This window comes from Botryllus schlosseri, chromosome 7 (assembly GCF_051294905.1).
Source record: "Botryllus schlosseri isolate E-star chromosome 7, Bs_hap1, whole genome shotgun sequence".
NCBI classification, from domain to species: domain Eukaryota; kingdom Metazoa; phylum Chordata; class Ascidiacea; order Stolidobranchia; family Styelidae; genus Botryllus; species Botryllus schlosseri.
The window spans coordinates 25,877,228-25,898,017 of record NC_137242.1 but is presented as its reverse complement, the minus strand read 5'-3'; the positions used below and the strand labels follow the sequence as shown (position 1 = coordinate 25,898,017).

General features: G+C 41.4%; 1 protein-coding gene across 1 annotated transcript; it reads right to left on the bottom strand.

The window, feature by feature from the left end:
* Nucleotides 1-18,417: 18,417 nt before the first annotated feature.
* LOC145442756 (serine/arginine-rich splicing factor 5-like) lies at nt 18,418-20,790 on the bottom strand. Its single transcript, XM_080320739.1, has one exon. It carries the CDS (start codon nt 20,700-20,702, stop codon nt 19,698-19,700), a length of 1,005 nt encoding a protein of 334 aa, XP_080176865.1. The 5' UTR covers nt 20,703-20,790; the 3' UTR covers nt 18,418-19,697.

Here is a 20,790-nt window from a genome sequence, read left to right as displayed (position 1 = left end):
TCAGCCCAACACGATTCTGAGACTCCGGTGGATTTTATATTCAGTTTGACAGTTCGCAGCAATGTTTTGATTGTGGCGTTCGCACTGCGAATACCCTGTAGGGTGGTAAGGCGTAGTGAAGCTGGCGAAAAGTGTGTGGGGTGTAAATAATCATTGATTTCCTACGAAACGAAAGCGGAGCCTCGGTCATTGCGAACTTATACCCTGGAAGTCTGAAAACAGCAAATAGTGTCGATAGAAACGAAGCGTTGACATGGAAAGGCGTACGGAACACGACTATATTCGTCCATGACAACGCACATGAACGGGGATTTGTTAGATTGCACAGGCCATTCGAAATCTACGTTGATTCTTTCCCAGAGCTTCATTGCTTTCACAAGCACTTGCGGGTTTGCTTCTGTTGAAATTTGGTTCGATTTGAGCACGAATACGGAAACGAGCGCAGGTTTCGCGAACGTCATTTAGGGGTAACGAGAGATTCTTAGAACGAACGAAATGACTCAGCCTGTTAACTTGAGGTCGGATGACCCGGAGTGTCGTGCATCCGGTTTAGATTAAAACTCGACTCACGCAGGTGAAATTGATGCGCAATACCCTCCATAATCTCCATGCCTGTGGCATGATTTGATAATTAGTGAATTTCGTTGTGAAGTCCCGTTATTTTCTCCTGTAAGAGGATTTGTCGATTTCCTCAAAAATGTCATCCGATGACGCCTAATTGTCCTCCTTTTTGGAAGTTCGTCATCGTTTACAACAGTTTTCAATTTCGATAAACTAACTTTTATAATTTGAAAAATGTGTCCACCTTTCCCTGTTCCAAAATATGGTTGGTAGCCCTACGTTGTTGGTATCTGTGATATAGGTACCAACGATCTAATATATTCCGTTAGTGTAGTTTGTTTTTAGCAAAAAGGGAAAATTATAACGGAGGGTATATTGATTACACCATTTGTCAATTCAGTGAAGCAGGGTAGACGATAAAAGGATAGTAAAGGTAGGCAAATCGTCACATTTAGCCTACTTAAAATTAAACCAATTCCAAAGAACTACTATAAATAGGACTCTCATGCTTCACGTCAGAAATGTTGGGATTTCTCCTCCGTTATACTATACGCTGGTATTGGCATGAATATGTGTAGAGCAGTGAGTCTCAAAAGTTGGGGCGTAAAGGCATCTGAAAGGGGGTGTGAAGTCGCCTGAGAGAAGTAACGTTTACGAATTCGTAATAAGTTTAATTTGCGCTGGAAGTTACATTAAGTTTCAATAATGGCAATAATCATAATGTATTGCGATATTGCGAATGTCATAATAGTGTCGTACCATCCATTCAACAATTGTGACTTTCATTGTGACTGGTACCGGTCCTTGCACCAATCAGAAGATGTCTCCGAATTAGGATGAACAGTATTGGGATCAAGTCACTACCTTCGAGTCACGAGTCATGTCGAGTCATTGCAGATTTTGACTCGAGTCAAGTCAAGTCACTCGATTTTCAAAGGTGACTCGAGTCAAGTCAAGTCACCCGATTTTGGGAGGTGACTCGAGTCAAGTCGAGTCAAGTCAAGTCAAGTCACGTCACGAGTCAAGTCACTAGTCGAGTCAAGTTGAAATTTCAAAGTACGATACATGATTCAAGGTCATTGCATTTTGCCAACTGTCTTAAATACAGATGGAGTCGCCATTTATTCTGAATCGAGGAACGAATAAAGAGTTGATTATTCACGCAAGAAGTCGCTCTATCGCTCCTGCATACGTAGAACTGTCAAACTACGCAAGTATAGCGGTATAGCCTCACTCAGGGGTGGGAAAATTGCGACTCGCGAGCCGCATGCTGGTATTTCAGTCTTTGAAATTGCGGCTGTACAACAAGTGTGCAATGTGCATTCGGTGATAATGAACGTAAGCCACAATAATCAGAAAGCTAGAATGGAAACGTCATTACGAAACCAAACACCAAAACCTTAATAGCCAAGATTTACCCAAAATAGACATATTTACGAATTGTTAGGATTACCGAGGTCCGCGCTGTTGACGTCATATCAGTCCGATATCAAACACCCTGCAGCCTTGGTGGAGACGCATCGTCTTATACCACACACTAATAAACTTCATTCGATACCCTACATTTACTTTTGACAAAATAAATTAGTATATATAAATATTTGTGTTGTGACTCTTTTAATGCAACGATTTTTGATATGCGGCTCGCGCGTGAAGCAGCTCTGCCCACCCCTGATCTATAACTATCAGCCAAAATATAGGATAGCATATGAAGCATCAGAAAATTCATAAAATGATATGGAGCAATACCCTACCCCAGAGGTGGTCAGTAACGAAGTACTTCTACTTTTTGAAGTACTTGAAGTAGATTTTTCCGACTCACACTACTTTTTAAGTAGTTTCGACTACTATTTTCTACTACTTCTACTTCTACTTGACAGTTTTCAGTTTTGTAGGCAAAAATAAGCGTAGAATACCTACTTACTTACTTACTTGTGATCCTACACTCCTACTTCTACTTGAGTAGAAATTCAGGCGTTACTTCTATTTCTACTTGAGTAGCGACGGTGACTACTATTTGACCACCTCTGCCCTACCCACATATATATCCATGATATACAATTATTAATGTATGGACGATCTTCGTTCGATTTAAAGCACGCAAGAGGGCTGATTGAGGTGAGCATGTTTACCACAACGTAAGCTAAGCTCAGATCACTGCGTTAACGATCAATTCATTATTGATGTAACAATAAAGGCTCGGTAAAACTCGCAACCATTGAATGATCGGTTAACAATCCGAACTTATAAAAGATATGGCGATTTAGTCGACATCGATTAGGCCTACTTGTTGACTTGAAATTGACTCGTAAATTTTGCTTCGAGTCACGAGTCAACCTGCATTTTTGAAGCGTCGAGTCAAGTCAAGTCAAGTCATTTTTACAAAGTGACTCGAGTCAAGTCAAGTCATACGAAAAAGGTGACTGGAGTCTGACTCGAGTCAAGTCATGACTCGAGTCATCCCAACACTGGGATGAGATAGTGAACGCATGTGGAATGTTAGCTGAATCTTTTATGATTTGTCTGCATGTGAAGCATCTGTGCAGAGTACGTGGAAAGAAGCAAAGCTGGAGAAATAAGATATTTGCTTATATAAGGTCATGTCATATGCCATGTAAAATATGCCTTTTGAATCTAACAAACAAGGATTTAAATCGAAGTAGCTAAGAACTTTGAAGTAGCCTAGCCCTACTCAATCAGGAAACAGTTTGCATTTTGTGGCAACCCAAAAGTAATCTATTGAATGATTCTCTTGCCGTACACCTGCGACCCGAAACATAAAGGTTATATTTGTTCCGTTAAGAAATGCCAAGTTTGAATGACGTGCGGCCCGCGCCATTGGTTCTTAATCTAGCTGAAGGTCAGGTATACGTTTGAACCAAACCCACGTCCAGAAATTGAAGGGATTAGACACCAAAATCGCTAAAATATATATAGGCTATGCTACGAGCTACCATTGCACATGATTTTCTTGATAAAATCTGGAAGTTTTTTACGCTCTGCGCGATTTGCTGGCATCTCATAATTATTGCTCTGTATATAGTCCAGTGTTGGGATGACTCGATTCATGACTTGACTCGAGTCAGACTCGAGTCACCTTTTTTGTATGACTTGACTTGACTTGACTCGACGTTACAGAAATATGGATTGACTCGTGACTCGGAGCAAAATTCACGAGTCAATTTCAAGTCATCAAGTAATCGGTGTCGATAAAAATCACTGTATCTCCCCTATGTTAGGATTGTTCGCGAAATTATGTTGTAACCCGTGAGAGCGACCAATCCTTCAATGATCGTGTGTTTTACCGAGCCTCCATTGTTTTCTCACTAATAAATTGACCACAAACGCAGTGATCGAAGCTCACAGCTTACGTTGTCGTAAACCAATAGCAATTTAATAGCAAAATATCCATTTCCGTTCTCTGTTCTTACCTTAGCCAAACATCTTGTTTTATTGAAATTGGATTCCTATATAGTTTATATGCTCCTCAACCATTGGTGAAGGCTTGAATTGTATCATATCAATATGTAAATGGATAGTGTATTGCATCTTATCAATCCGTTTCTCTGTTTTGGCTGGTACCTATAAACTGAGGCTATGCAATTACTTACGTACTTTAGCAGTTCTACGTAATTGTGAGCGATACAGCGCCTACTTGCGTGTATACTTAACTCTATATTCGTTCATCGGTTCAGAATCAATGACCACTCATTCCAGACAGCTAGCAAAATGCAATGACGTAATCTTGTCTAATACTTCGTAAAGGCAACTTGACTTGAATTTTGACTTGACTCGTGACTTGACTTTACTTGACTCGAGTCACCTCCCAAAATCGAGTGACTTGACTTGACTCGAGTCACCTTCGGCAGTCAATTGACTTGACTTGACTCGAGTCAAAATGTACAATGACTCGAAATGACTCGTGACTCGAAGGTAGTGACTTGATCCCAACACTGATAGAGTCCAAATTCAATATTTGAGAGGTCTCTCAGCAATGTTCACATTCCATGCCATTAAACAATGCATTGGAATTGCAAACATTCTGGTTGCTCCATAACGATAAAGGGGCGAGGCATTTTTCACTATCATCAAGAGGGTCGTGTCCAAAAAACTTTGAGAACCCCTAACGTAGCGAATACGCGATGTTCTAAAATTTTTAGACCTACATATATAGATACACATTCGAGATTATTTGGGGCTAAAAATAAGCGTCTTCTTGTCGTGGTCTCTGTCCAAAAGATAGGCTTTCGCGTGTTGCGTCAAGGAAATATACGTGTGGTAGTTAGGTCAGTCGAAAGCTAGATATACGCAGCCAATACCCAACCTTCTGGAGTCAGATTACACATCAATAACATCACATAAACATTAGCTTTGCCCCATAGGGTGATCAACTAAACTTTTTCGGCGTAAATAGAGTGACCGATTTTTATCAAACTTGTCAATATATTTGCGCAGTTTTCGATATTCCCGACCAATACGTTCATTATCATGTCGTTCTCCGAGTGTCCAGCCGAAGAAAAACATACACCTGTCAAGGCTGAATTGGCGATAAACAGACAATTCCTTAACAGCATTCACCATTACTAAATTAAACGCATCCTTGGCGGCAAAGGTTTAATCAGTAGGACAAATGGGATTTACTTGAGTAGGGCCTGGCCTACGTGCTGCAAGTAGAGAAAAAGAACATGAGCACTTCGAAAACGTAGAAGGTCTTACTGACCACCTCCGGACATATAGAAATGTTGTGTAGGCCTAAATGAGCTAATTTTAAAAATGTGAATCATGTTAATTTTAATTTCAGCATAACAGCTGAGCACTGTCATTTAGAAGTCTTAAACCCGAGATGCATTGCAAAGATTTACTTGCTCTGGAGAGTATTATGTGCGGAGTCTCCGTCTACCTTTTCTTCGTTCAGTGGAATTATTTCTTGCGCGACCACGTGTGCTGCAGCTACAACGTGTCAGGAAATCGAATTCAGAGCATCCTCCTTGCGGTCAGCAGCACCCTGACGGCTATTGCGACATTTATGTTAACATTGAGGACTTTCATGTGGCAAGGCTCGCTGTGCTCCATTATTGATTTCGGTGTCTGTCTTTCAAATAATCCTTATATTGTCTGGGCCGCTGCGGCGTTTTACGCGATTGCACTGTTTATCATATATGGTGTCGTATGGCAGAGGCAGAGGGCTATCTATCGAAAATCGATTTTAGCTCATCTCTCGAATAGGATCACAAGATTTATCAGTAGATACTTTCCAGTGTATATGACAATACTCGCGATGTCGGCTATAATAATATTATTATTGGTATTCGATGATTGTTCGTCCCAAACATTGACGGTTGTGTTACTACCGACTACGTGGTCAATCCAGATCCCAATATTGATGCTATTCATCTATCCTCTATTTAAGGCCACTTATTATAATAATAATAATAACATCATCACTGACCGCAAGTATGTTCGATTGATTAAAAGAGTGACTATTCTGACTGCGATATGTTTGGCATCAGACACCGTCGTGGCTCTGTTATATTGGTTTGTTTGTGATATGATAACGGATTTAAGATTATGCGTGTTTCATTTAAACATCATCATAAACCTGATATGCGTCAATTTAATCGCAAACGACTGGAAATCCAGGCTTGTTCCGTGGGTCCGCACATGTCGCCGTGATCGCCAGGCGATTGTGGAAACCATACACGTGGACAATGTGACGCGCAACGAGCTTTGATTCCTTGATTACAGACTTCAGGTGTAATAACGCACATGTCATGTTGCGGCACGTTAAGGAAACAAGAGTATATGAATGCTAGTCAGTTTTCAAGATTACCGGACCGCGACTTGATACATCAATCTCACCTCCGCCGCATGCCACCTCATTTTGTCGCTTGTCCTTTTGTATTACTTTTAATTCAATTTGCATACCTATACTCTTTACATCGCCTAGGCCAGGGGTCGCCAATTCGAAATGGGTCGGTCGCGGGCCACGTTGCTCATTTCGTAGAGGCCGCGGGCCTCAAGAATGCAATATCGGAACGAAATAAGCCACACAGTTGAGCAACCACTTTACGTCAGTACAACTGTGTGGCATTCGATAGTACAACGCCGGACCCTCTATAAAATGAGTGATGGGCATCGTTACCGCAAAATAAGTAACTTTTTTAAATAATTACAATTGGGAGAAGAAATATAATGATTTTCAAATTCATTTTATTTCGAACTATGAGTGTGCACGATGCGCACCATGCAGGTGGGCGTCTGATTTCAAAGACTACTCCAAGTCGTTGTGACACTTTCTATCTTCTCATTGCATCGCAATCTTGTGGTGTATTGATCTGATAAAAAATTTAATAAACTGAACGGGTCTAATACATGTGTGGACTAGATATTTTCCTTGCGCCGCAGGCACCTAATCTACACGCCGCACCTAATCTACAGGCCATGTAAAGGGAATATTCAGTGCTTTGATTTTAGTTAACTACAATTTCATTTTTACAATTTTTGGGACCTTTAAAAATAACTGTTCGTGTAATTCTTGCATCAAAATGACAGTTTGTTTATTATTGCTTGTTTGTGGTACTCTTAGTGTTTTTCGACAATGATGGTCTGGTCATTTACATACGGAACCAAACTGCCCGAATTTAGCGGAGTCGACTATATATATGTTGCGCGGAATCTTTTGCTCTTTTGTCATTAAATGTCTCGAAAATTCTCGGATTATCCACCGATCAAGGGTAATACGACGATTATCATCGAACAACTCACATAACTCCGCTTCTACTTGTCGGAATTGAGTCAAATTTGTTTTGCATCGTCTTTGAAGACAGCTCAGCAATTTGATAGGGTTGGCAAAAAAAATTGAAATTTTTTTTTAATTTTCCTTAATTAAAAATTTTAGTAGGATCTGCGGAGTTCTACACTTGTCAGAATTGAACCAAATTTGGTGTGCAGCGTTTTTTAGGGTAGCCTGACAATTTAATCAGTGAATGGCTGGATTCCGGGAAAAAAAGTTATTTTTGAACAGCCCTAGTGCTCATGCCCCGTAAGAAAATCTGTCGCAAACTTTAAAATTGACATAAGAATGAGTGTTTTTGAACAGATGTATTCAATTTGAAATTCGCGCCTTGCGCAATACATGGTATTAGTTGATTTTTAATTGTTGTATCCGTCTTCTGATAAATAAAAATGAAAAAATAGACCCAATTCAAAATACGCATGATGTACAGAATTGTATCCAACGGTATTCCTGTGTGCTGCCTGCTGTTGCTGGACTATTTGCCACCATCTTTTCGGCGCCAAAAAGTCACAGCAAGGCAGATAAGGTTTTGGCCAACTCGGAGTGCGATCACAGACAGATTGACGGCGATAGAACTAGGACCATAACTGCCGCACCCAAACCGCCCAATTGTGGGGGTTCGAGCTCGAATGGGTCCCAAAATTATTTCGTGAATGAACATAAATTATAGAGTTTTTTTTAATTTATGCAACTTTTTCAAAAAATTTTCACCCTATGCGCGATTTAATGTTGCCAAATACCTTGATTATTGGGTACCCTTCCCTAAAAAAAATACGCATGATCTATATAAATTGGCATTTCTGCGTCGGCCATTAGTGCGCCCCCAAGACATATGGAGTTTTAGGCCATGTATCATGCGACTCCGAGAAGTGTGCCAGAACCGGCATCGAGAAAACCTTTGACGAGTAGGACTGCCCCTATACTGACTGAAAACGTTGATATATATATAATACAGATGTTTAATTGTCCGTAAGCTCCTAAAGGACAGGTGCCTAATTTTTTGTCTTGGCAATCTGAACCCCACAAGAACTGCCATCCCGCAGATAAATTATTTGCCATCGTTTGGGCGATTTCAATATTTTTTGACATAGCAGATATAGGAGCAAGGCTGTGGAGTTGGAGTCGGAGTTTCGCTCATTTTCCCTTAATGGAGTCGGAGCTGGAGTCTTATTTTTGAACGCCTTGGAGTCGGAGTCGTGAAAAATGCTGGCTGGAGTCGGGGTCGGGGTTTGTGAAAATGCTCCTGACTCCGACTCCAAGTTCTTTAATATGAAAAGAAGTGCTTTCAAACATCTGCTAAAATTACTGAAAATAAATAAAATAGGATTTGTATGTATCAACAATCATTGTGATTAGTAACGATATTGATAAAATTGGGCATTTATTGCAAATTGCATTAGAGCAGTGGTTCCCAACCTTTTGTCTTCATTCCCCACTATACCCAAAACTATCGTCGTATTTCCTTATTACTTCTGTCATTACAGAGCAGCTATTTGCTTGTTTGAGTACTCAAGACACACAACCACACTAGTACGCAAGACAATCGCCTATAACTGCAACATAAATGGTATTGTGAAATGTGAACCGATATCGGTAGTAGCGTTGGGACCCCGGGAAATCCCGATCCCGGGATCCCGGGATTTGAAGCAATCCCGATCCCGGGAATAATATCCATGAAATCCGGGGATTTGTAAACAGCATCTACCAAGGCTCACGGAGCGCCATATCTCTTATTTTGGTATCAAAACAGTGTCACAAACTCGGCAGTGGTCGCAAACACGCGCTCCGCGAGAACATTTATCGCAGCCCGCGCCGGCATTTTGAATTTTAAAGTGTTCGACAATATTTAACTGGAACATTTTTAATTTTGGATTATTTGAGAACTTCAAATTCACTCTAAAACCAATCCAAAACCTAAATCGCTATCACTTGTCAAATATTTAAATATATGACTTTTTTCGTGGCAAACGTGAATATTAAAATACTGAATCTCATTTTCACAATGTGTATGAAATGCCAATTTGCAAGGTCCGTCAAATAAGGCCTACTTGGAAATAATATCATGCCACTATTAGACGCTGCGGCCCGCGCGTCATCAGGAACTACAAAATTGGCCCGAGAGCAAATTTGAGTTTGAGACCCCTACTGGTCTAAACGATGATACTCATGTTGCTCATATGTTTTTTGCGTCAATATTACAAGGAATAAATGTTGTTTGTGTAGCTTGTATGTACTACTTTTCTAATCCCGGGATTGAGAAGCGAAAATCCCGAGAAATCCCGTTCCCGGGATTTGAAATTTGATCCCGAAGTCCCAACCCTAATCGGTAGACCTCAGACTTTAGCGAAGGCGTTATTTTACGTCACGCCGGTTGTGTTGGATGCGTTTGTGACGCCATGATTGGTTATCCAGAGTTGAAAAATGAGCTTTTGTGAACAACACGCAATATAATTTTCGATACATACGTTCCAGAGCAGTTCACTGGTAACGGTAATCCACCAGAAACCATTGAATTCCCCACCAGTGCGAAATTCCCCACCGGTTGGGAACCACGGCATTAGAGGAAGAAAATTTCAACCAAATCGCGACCAACAATAAATTACTGATGGAGTCACAAATTGGTGCAGAGGTCTCAAACTCAAATGTGGTCGCAGGCCAATTTCCTAGTTTTTGATGGCGCCGCGGGCCGCAGTACCAATAATAGGGGTATTGATTGTATTTCCATGTATAGGCCTTATTTGACGGGACCTTGCAGACTGGCACACAACACACATTGTGAAACTGAATTTACTGTTGTGAATTCACGCCTCGTACGAAAAATATCACATTTTCAAATATTTGAATAAAATGGTTGTTTTACTTGGCATAGTTTGTCAAAATAAGTAGTTATAGACCCATGCGAGAGTACAAATGCATCATGACATCGTAAACAATGTCGCGGTATAATTTGGCAGCTAGCGGGCATTTGACGAGCAACAATTATTGGTAGATTTTTAGGAATTTAACATAGGATTTAGATTTACCTGATATCAGAGCATTAGAGTAGTGCATCCTAATCCGGGTAACGTAGGCTTACCATACGTCCTCTTTTAAGAGGATTTGTCCTCTTTTTTGAAAGTGTCCTCGGAGGACGCCCTTTTGTCCTCTTTTTTGAGATTTTGTCCTCTTTTTTGAAAATTTAGGTCAGATTTAGAGGAAATTGCGAGTGATATGCCGCAAATTAGCGCAGAAGTGAAGCTCCGGCGGGTATTTCGGAGGGAAAAGTGGTGATTTCAGCTTTGAGCGAAAAGAAGACCTTTTTTTTTTTTTTTTTTTTTAGTCATCCACCCGGTAATGTGGAGTGAAAAACGTGTTTTTGAGCTCTGAGTGGAAGTGATGACCTTTTTTTTTTTTTAGTCAACCGATCATGAAGCGGGTGAAATTTACCTGTTTTTGAGAATTCTTCTCCAGTTATGCTTGACTGAAATTTCTGAAAAAGTGTCCTCTTTTTTCATTTCCGAAATATGGTAAGCCTAGGGTAACGGGCATACTCCTGATAATCGCCGAGACAGCGTAGTGGTGACGATAAGCGCCTACCGCCAAGGCGGCCCGGGTTCCGGATTCCGCGTTGACGGTTATTCTGGGCTCTGCTTCTCCCGTGTCGCTGTACTTACGGCGACAAAAAAAGCCCGAAAACAAACGACGAAAGAGCGCAGTCATAAAGAGCGGGAAGAGCAAGAAAGAGCCGAGGAAAGAGATCGAAATATAGAAAACGAACTGTGACATCGGGCAGTAGGCCGGGGTGGATGCCAGTTTAAGAGACCGCAACTGCAACCGCAACTGCTCGTTCGGCGTCCTCCCATCTGTTCATAACCTCGCATATGTGTCTTATCGCATTCTACATTGTGTGTGTCTTGTTCCGATGAAAATATGATCTGACGATTATTGATTGTTATTATTATTATTGATTAGGCTATTGATCATGTCATAACCAAAGTCAAATTAAATCTACAGATCAATAATAACTGCCTATTGAGTAATGTCCCATAGCACTAGAAATATCCAGTCGCCGACGAATCTATTGATGTTACAGCTATGATGGAGCCTAGGTTACCACTACTTTATTCACCACCTTTGATAGGCGATAATAACATGGATAAGAGACCCAATATTACGCTGGAAACAACTAACTACACATTAAGGGGGCAACAGAATGCCAATGGTTGTCATTCCGACCTGCTTAGATATAGCTAAATACGCTACGCAATGCAAGCTACTGTCTTTTGATATATTACTATCTCCCATAACAGCCTGATAGTTTGTGGCGTCTTTGGTTGTACCAAGTCACGAGTTCGAGTCACGAGTCACAATTCCTTCTCTGATTGTAACGTTTGACCCGACTCAACTCGATTAATTCTTATTTTATCACCCATTCAATACGAGTCCGAGTAATTCTACAAAACGTCGCGTCCAAGTACAAATCACAATAATTTTCAGTCACGAATTATCAAAGGGTGAAATCCTATGATCATAAATAGCCTAGGTATAGTGTGACGTAATATCTCTTCTTCCACCGCATGGTAGCTTTTGAAAGTGATGTGGTGGTAAAGTTAAATGAGTAGTTTCATGATTGTGGAGTAGTTTTAGGGCGAATTTCAAGTTATCAAATCTAAAAGATATGTAGCAGCATGATATAGTCGAATACTTAAAAATACAAACTTCTGGAAGGTTTCGCTAACAATTCCAAAATTTAGGAGACCCATGCCACGCAGTTAAGACTATTCATGAAGTTTCGGATGGGCTCCACATTACTTTGCTGAAGCATGTTGTTATTCCATGGCCTCCGGTAAAGATTGTTGCTAGGCTACTTGAAAGATTCCCAATTTGTATTTCTTGACTATGGGTGATGTGTTTTCCTCGTCGGGTCGAATTTGTATCGTTGGGCTCAAATTTCAAGGGCAGGACTATTCGGAGCCGTTATTTCGGAGCCACGCAGTTATAGCAATGTCAACGGTTTCGGTAAACAGTTATCGCTCATTTTGGATTCTAATTGTTATCACCGTCGATCTTTCTGGCAGAACGCTTTGCAGATTCGAAGACTTCGCGAAAAGTTTATATGTCGTGATGTGTCCTACACCATGGTGTCCTATATGGTGTCGACACAAGCAAATCTCACGGCTCAGTGAAATTGTACACGTCACAATTTCCATTTGGCTACAGGCAATTTGACGGTCATTTTTGACCGGCTTGCCGAGCATTAAATTTGGTAAAACGGGTATCAATCGAAAGCTGACTCTGCACTGATTACGAAAATATAAATTTTATTCCGCTCGTGGCCCTGGAACTCCCACAATCAGCCTCGAATTTTTCATTGTTATGGAGATTGACCTTGTGACGCAACAATGCTGTCTGGCGAAACGAGAGAGAACCTCATGACGCAACAATGCTGTCTGGCGAAACGAGAGTGTAGCTCAAGATAAAAAGGTCCAAAAAGCACTGTTGCGTCCCAATGCCAACCTCCATAACAATGAAAAATTCGAGGCTGATTGTGGGGGTTGCAGGGCCGCAAGCGGAATAAAATTTATATTTTCGTCATCAGCGCAGAGTCAGCTTTCGATTGATACCCGTTTTACCAAATTAAATGCTCGGTAAGCCGGTCAAAAATGACCGTCAAATTGCCTGTAGCCAAATGGAAATTGTGACGTGATACAATTTCACTGAGCCATGAGATTTGCTTGTGTCGACACCATATAGGACACTATGGTAGGACACATCACGATATATAAACTTTTCGCGAAGTCTTCGAAATATTCGGGACAACGACCGCAGTGGAACTGATGCATAAACTTGGCGATTTCTAGTTTCCGCATACCATGTATGTTTAGGACACCGAGTCTCTTCAGCGGCGACTTGTTGGGTGGACAACCAGGCCCATAGCTATGGTACGGAGTAGGCCTACCTTACGATGTAGTTTTTGCAGTGGCTTGAGTGCAGTTTTACATGCAGCCCCCAACAGAGGATGTCATATATTGTAACTTCGATTGGATTAAGGATTTAAAGAGTATCAGAAGAACTCAGGATGGCAGGAAGCGTTCAAGGCTGTAGAACAGGCCGCATTTCGGTGATAATTTAGTGTCTAGGAACTGAATATGACTCTTTCAAGACATGTCCGACGTCCGAGTCCAGTAAAACCCCGAAATATTTTGCATTATCTGTGTTGGAAACGGGCTGACCGCCGATGTTAAAGGTCAACTGCATCTTCATAGACAACTTTGCGGAATCATGTTCAGAATTTTTTAGAATTATATAGTCGTCCAAAAGTCTATCCTGCATCACATTCAACCTGTTCAAATTCACATACAATTCCCGAAAACGCTGGTGATCAATGTGGGGATGAAGCCTTCAGATCTGCATCTGATTCGGGAACGAGCAGATGCCAAGACATTTGCTACTCGCTCAGTAGGAAGTGAGCAGCAACGCGGAGAAAGTGGTAGTGCTCAATCGGCGTCGCAACTAATCACTTCATCAGAGCAGAATGCTGGCAATTCAGCTTTAGGGTTAGCATATTAAAGATCCGAAAGAGTGGTCACTTTTTCATGTTGCAATAGAAACAAATATGGGAAAGTTATACAGATAACAATGCTGATCGACCGGTATGTTCATGTTGGCTAAAACAAGGTCAGCTTGCCGCGTCGGTACCTTAAATCCGGGGGACAGTTTCCGTTCGGTTGACCTCTTTTTGGTCAACCTCAAGGGCAGTTCCAGAAAAAAGCCGATTTTCACGTGTGCTTTTTGCCGAATTGACCATTTTGGTCGACTCCGTATAATCGCCCAACACTCAAAACAAGTAAAGAGGACGGATTGCGTAACACTTGGGTAGGGACATAATCAACTTTAAATAAATTTGTAACCAAGTCCAAGTCAATTCACATTTATAGTTTTGACTCGAGGCAAGTTGAGTCACTCTCACTAAACCTCCGAGTCTGAGTCCAAGTCAGCTTCAAGTCACTTCTGTGAAACTCTTTGGTGATATCGAAGGCCTTGCAACATAATATTTACCTATTTTCCCCAATCACAACATTATTTTTTAAACAGATAAATGACAAACTCCGGGCCTACTATTGAAGTAGGCCTATCGGTCTTGATAGACGAGACTTGCACCAAGTCATCTAGAACAGGGGTGTCAAACATACGGCCCGCGGAGCAATTGTGAGTAGATTGAAAAATCCATGTATTATCCAGTCCATTTCTAATAAATGATGAGATAATATAATAAGAAATACATTCATTTGACAGCGGCGATGTGATTCCACTTTAGTCGCCTTCAGGGACAGGTTGGTGACACAGACATGATGATATCCAATTCCCGAAGAAACTCAAATAAGTTCGCACTGAGTACAGAAAAAAATTGAGCCAAAAAGTAATTATTCGCCAAGCGAAAAAGTCAAAGCGAAATTCTTATCTTTAGGTCGCATGGAGAATTAGTTACAAAATAGCAGAGTTCAAATCTATATGGTCGCAGTGCTGTATCACTTGGGACTCAAAAGGTCCCAGAGAAATCTGAATCACGATCAATGATAAGGAGTCAAAATCTAACGTTCATGTTTGCAGTTAAACCTCTTGTATTCCTCACAACGCATATGCAGAGTTAACTCCATACCAGGCGCGTAGCCAGGGCCGGAACCCCCTCCTTTAGAAGCGCGAAACCCTGTCTATCTCAAATGAACGTTCTGACCATAGTGTCCTATATGGTGTCGACACAGGCAAATCTCACGCCTCGGTGAAATTGTATCACGTCACAATTTCCATTTGGCTACAGGCATTTTGACGGTCATTTTTGACCGGCTTGTCGAGCATTAAATTTGGTAAAACGGGTATCAATCGAAAGCTGACTCTCCACTGATTACGAAAATATAAATTTTATTCCGCTCGTGGCCCTGGAACTCCCACAATCAGCCTCGAATTTTTCATTGTTATGGAGGTTGGCATTGAGAGAATATTGGGCCATATTACAAATATATTCACAACACAGTCCTTTTAAAATCGGTTCAAAACATCATAATGAAACGCTCACATTTAACGACTTATATTAAAAATGCATTCTTTTGTCAAGTTTTTTCGTCAGTTTACGAGACTTAATTTTTCGGCGAATTAGGCCTTCTCGTCTTTGAAATCCCGAAACTTGTGCTGATGCTTCTGTTACGAGCTTGACATGTCGTTCCACTGTCTGATTGTGGCATGGATGAAACAAAATCAGAGGCTTCTCGCGGCATTCTTCTAACTCTGCATCAGTTAAGTGCTCAATCGTTGGAGGAAGTTGTTGATAAAGGTTCAATATCAACCAATTCGTGGTATGCCTTGGCTTTGGGACACAGAATAAACGAATAGGACCCTAGTTCAATTGGTTGGAACTGCTATGACTTTCAATGTCCACAAGTGAATTTTATTCAGCGGCATGTTTTCGAAACGCAAGCACCTTGGTCACACCCTTATTTGGTATGTCTTCATTATCATCTACCAGCATTGCAATCATAATATTTTCGGGGTGTGCGGAATAACCGTTTCTTATCACCACATTCGGAGCAATTTTTCGAACGTTTCGGTCAGAGAAATTCAAAACCTGTTTAATCAAGTTGAAGATGTTTCTGGGTCCATGTGTTATATGTTTGTTTCCCTTGATCTCAAACTAAGTCGGAAAATATACTTCAAGGCAAAAACGAACCAGAATCTCCAGGTTTAAAGGCGGTTCATTAACTGTTACATAATACCGTAAAACTCTGCACTGCATCCTAAAGTTAGCCATCTTGAATGCGCAACCGGTGGTCCAATCTCCAAGTAAGCCAGGTCATCATCAGCATTTCCTTGAATAATTGCCCAGCACATTTATAAGCATATAACTGGTCCTTACTTAAGTCACTAACAATTTCCTATGGGAGCTTTTGAAAGGCCATAAGTGGTGGCGAGAGCTTTTTGAATTGAGTAACTGGCCAACAAGATACACTTCCACGTAGTTTTTTTCAATTGGGTGTGACCAAGGTGCTGACTATTCGAAAACATGCCGCTGAATAAAATTCACTCCTGGACATTGAGAGTCATAGCGTTTCCAACCAATTGAACTGCGGTCCTGTTCGTTTATTCTGCGTCTCAAAGTTGAACTTGGAAGTAAAGGTATACCACGAGTTGGTTGATATTGAACCTTATATCAACAACTTTCTCCAGCGATTGAGCGCTCAACTGATGCAGAGTTAGAAGAATGCCGCGAGAAGCCTCTGATTTTGTTTCATCCTTGCCGCAATCAAACAGTGCATGGAACATCATGTAAAGCTCGTAACAGAAGCATCAGGGCAAGTTTCGGGATTACAAAGACGAGATGGCCTCATTCGCCGAAAAATTAAGTCTCTTAAACTGATGAAAAAACTTGACAAATGAATACATTTTTAATATAAGTCGTTAAATGTGAGTGTTTCATTATGATGTTTTGAACCGATTTTAAAAGGACTGTGTTGTGAATATATTTGTAATATGGGCCCAATATTCGGTATTGCCAGTGTGTTACTTTACTTTAAAAAAAAAAAAACTAATGACGGATCACAATTCGTCAGAATAAATGCTGAATTTCAACAAAAATGTGCGTATATATAGTTTTTTGGCTATAACTCATTTTGTGTTCACAATAGAGAAAACTTTCTTCAGAAGACAGATAGAAACATGATGCTTCCGCAGATTTTGAGCTATATATCATGACTCTACGACCAGCGGTTGCCGAGATGGGCCATTTTACCCCCCCACGCGCAGAAATTGGGGGGTTGCCGGCTGGAAAATGGGGGCAACAGCCTGAAGTCACTTTTAATTGAAGTTTTAGGTCATTTGTCAGGATTGAGGAAGGCCTTTTTTGATTTGAAAAAAAAAAGTCATTTTCACTCCACCCTAGTCTCCAGCAAGGCTAGTTCCGCTGGCTTGAATAATCGCATCTGCAATATGGCATGTGCGCACGATATCATCGCTGGCCTGAACAATCGCATATGCGATAGGCCGAGTACGAAAGATATCGCTAGCCCAACTACCGCGTCTCGGGCCTACCATGCTTTGACTCCTATTTCCCGATGGCTTGGATAAAATGCCGTTAAGTATATGATGATTAGCGATTGCGATTAAAGAGTGACATCTCGAAATTGAATGACATCGAATGTCCGCAAACATGTGCGTACATGCGTGATTGATTTCCGTTATCACTTGAACATAGCCATTAGAAGCTGTGTGTGATATCTTGAGTTTTAGAAGAGGCAAGGTTTCAACCACCTGAAACCGGCGTCATCATAGCACATGACATATTCCATAAAACTCGTGCATTTTGACTTGAAGCGCGAATCGTCAGCGAGGTTACGTAAAACGCGTTGATAAGCGCGCATATTTAATTGTTCACGACAGATCATGGAGGCCCTAATGAACAGCGCTCACGGACTCGTCGACAAGCTTATCATACCCGTATAATCGTCAGCACGCGGCTGTTGTATAATCGTTATTTACGCATGTACCTAATCCTAATAAATGGATGCTATTTACTAAATTCGAAAAAAAAATCGAACCCCTCCTTATTTACGCGCCTGCTCCGTACTATGGACTAAAACAAAGAAAGCATAGACTTTTGCCAACTTGTTCAGTAGTCAGAGACAGTATTTTAGCGGTTAAATTCAAACGACCAATCTTCGAATTTTGGCCACATATATCCGTTGTTTGCGATATAAGGAGTTGCTGGAATGCAACTCTATTATGTGTAAAGGACTGATAATAAAGCATTCAGGCGGAAAGCTAGGACGTCTCAAGGTTTGAATCCGGCCCCAGACGCAAGTTGAGTTAGACACCCCTGATCTAGAATGTCTCGAAGCGTACGACTTGGCCGAGTCATGCGCAATGACTCGATTAGGCTACAAGTCGGGTCAATACACAAAGCAGCTCAAGTCGAGTCTCATCGTTCTCCGTTTTCAAGAGAATGACGCGAGTCAACGAAAAATTGCGAATCAAGTCATTACAACCCTGCTCTTCAATGTATAATAGCAGCCCTGCGACTGAAAATATCCGCGTTTTGAGAACCAACTCGATTTCAGCGATTGCATTTTGTGCTAATGAAAGATGCATACAACAACAGATTACTAGCCAAAGTAATTTACTTCAAGATAGCTACTATTCAGAGCGGATTTCACCAATTTCATCAACACACAGAAATCGGGGCTGCGGACGTGTTTCAACACTCCACAGATCAGATTATTTGTAGGGCTGAGCACAATGATTCGAGTATTAAATGTAACGATTCGAGTCAGTACTAGAGACGATTTTATTGAGTGCTAAAATTATATGCCTCTTTACACTAAGAGTTATAATAACAACTAGAATTCTATCTCCGATGCTTGCCTTGAAACCCAAATTGGTCGTACACGCAATACTTACAGATCTACACACGTTATCGAAAATCTCATTTATGTGAATTCGTGATCAACCCAGCACTGTCAGTTTTATCACAAAGTCCAACGGAGTAGGTAAAAAGACCAGATTATGTTTATGTTGTATAAAATTGGGATTCATTTCTTTGTGGTCACATAAAAAGTTACATAGTAGAACTTTGCATACCTCCCAGAGTTACATGAAATGGACACATTGTTTTAATCATGGAATAGCCATGAAGGAGATATATGCGATACAATGGTTTTGGACTCAAAAATTTTGAATAAGTTTTAATCATGTTCCCGTGGGACCAGAGTTGGACAACTAGAAATTTTTCAGCTTTTCCAAATTAGACTAGAATTATGGCTACACAGTTTTATCCAAAGTAGATTAGAATTATAGCTAGACAGATTTTTTCAATCAGCATTACTGAATTCGCGAAAACTTGGAAAAAATGGAATCGGGTTTAGTTCATATCAAATCAAGAGTTCACTCTCATAGGCATGGGAATGGCAAATGTCTGTAAATAGCGCTAGGTTGATTGCGCACTATACGGCGTTGCATTTCCAGGAAAACTAAAAATTCGAATGAAAAAAAATTAGATCATAGAAACATTTCACAAATTAATTACAGGCATTAGGCTAGTTGTCCAAGTCTGCGTAGGACGTCATAACCAGTGATACTCGAATCAGAATCGAATTATTGATACGCTCGATTTTGCCCAGCCCTGTTTATAAACATATTCCAGGTTTATTGGTAAAAAAACGACATTGACGGTCGGCATATGGCGAAAAAACCTCAAGCACCGACGACAACATAAGACTATCATCTTCCGAGAGCCGCCAATGTCCGGCACACTCCGTTCACATCGAAGGAGGCAGTTCAAGCAGCAATCGGCAGTCCCCGTGCCCCAATTGTCCTTTCAATCGTCTCCGTTAGCGTGTTCGTAAGAGGCCGAGCGCGACCTCGACCGCGAGCTGGCTTTATCCGGGGTTCGAGAACCTTTGCTGTGTCGGCTCGATCTAGAATTCGACCTAGATCTGTGTCGGGATAGCGAACGGCTACGGCTTCTAGATCTCGAGTCCGACCTGCTTCTCCTACGGGAACGGCTGCGCCGCGGGCTTCTAGACCTTGACCTGCGAGAATACGGCGATCTGGAACGCGACCCACCACGCCATTTATATTCCACCAGTCTGATTCTCCTCCCGTTAATCTCAGTGTCGTCAAGTTTGCTGATTGTATTTTTCATGTCTTTGTAAGACGCAAATTCGACGACGCCTTGGTTACGTTTCTCTCTATGAGCGTCGGCGTAGGTTACATTCCCGGCTTGGCGTAAATAATCTTTCAAATCCTGCCAGCTGACGCGAGTCGATAAATTTTCGACAAGCACTCTGTACTCTGTGCGAGTCGGAGGGCCGTACTTGTCAAAAGCCCTACTCTGGAAATATGACGGTCGTTTACGATCAGCGCTACTACTGTAAGAGCTACTACTGTAACCACTTCCACCACCGCCTCTGCTACCACCGTATCCTCCGCCACGGTATCCACGGCTTTCATAGCCACCTCGCGGATTACCCTTCGCGTGTTCAATTTTCACTCGCTGCCCGCATAGTTCTCTATTATCCAAATCGTGAACAGCATCATCCGCGTCACGTTCGTCGTCGAATTCCACAAATCCGTATCCGTTTTTGAGATTGATATCCCGAACGCGGCCGTAGCCTTCAAAGAAGCGCTCTACATCATCTTCTCTCGCGCGTGGACTCAGGTGACCGATGAACACACGGCAAGATCCCATAGCCTTACGGAAAGGTCTTGGAAAATTAAAGAATTCTCCGAAGCCTGCAAAGAATCCAACCAAATCAGAAATTAACATTATGCGACAAGAACTTACTCGTGCACAGAGTTCTAGAATTAAAGGCAAGATCATAACGTTAGCTTATCTGAGAGAATGCTAATCGTCTGGCAATCTACTTCGCTGGGCTAAAGGTTTCACTTGAGATAGTCCTCGCAAGGAA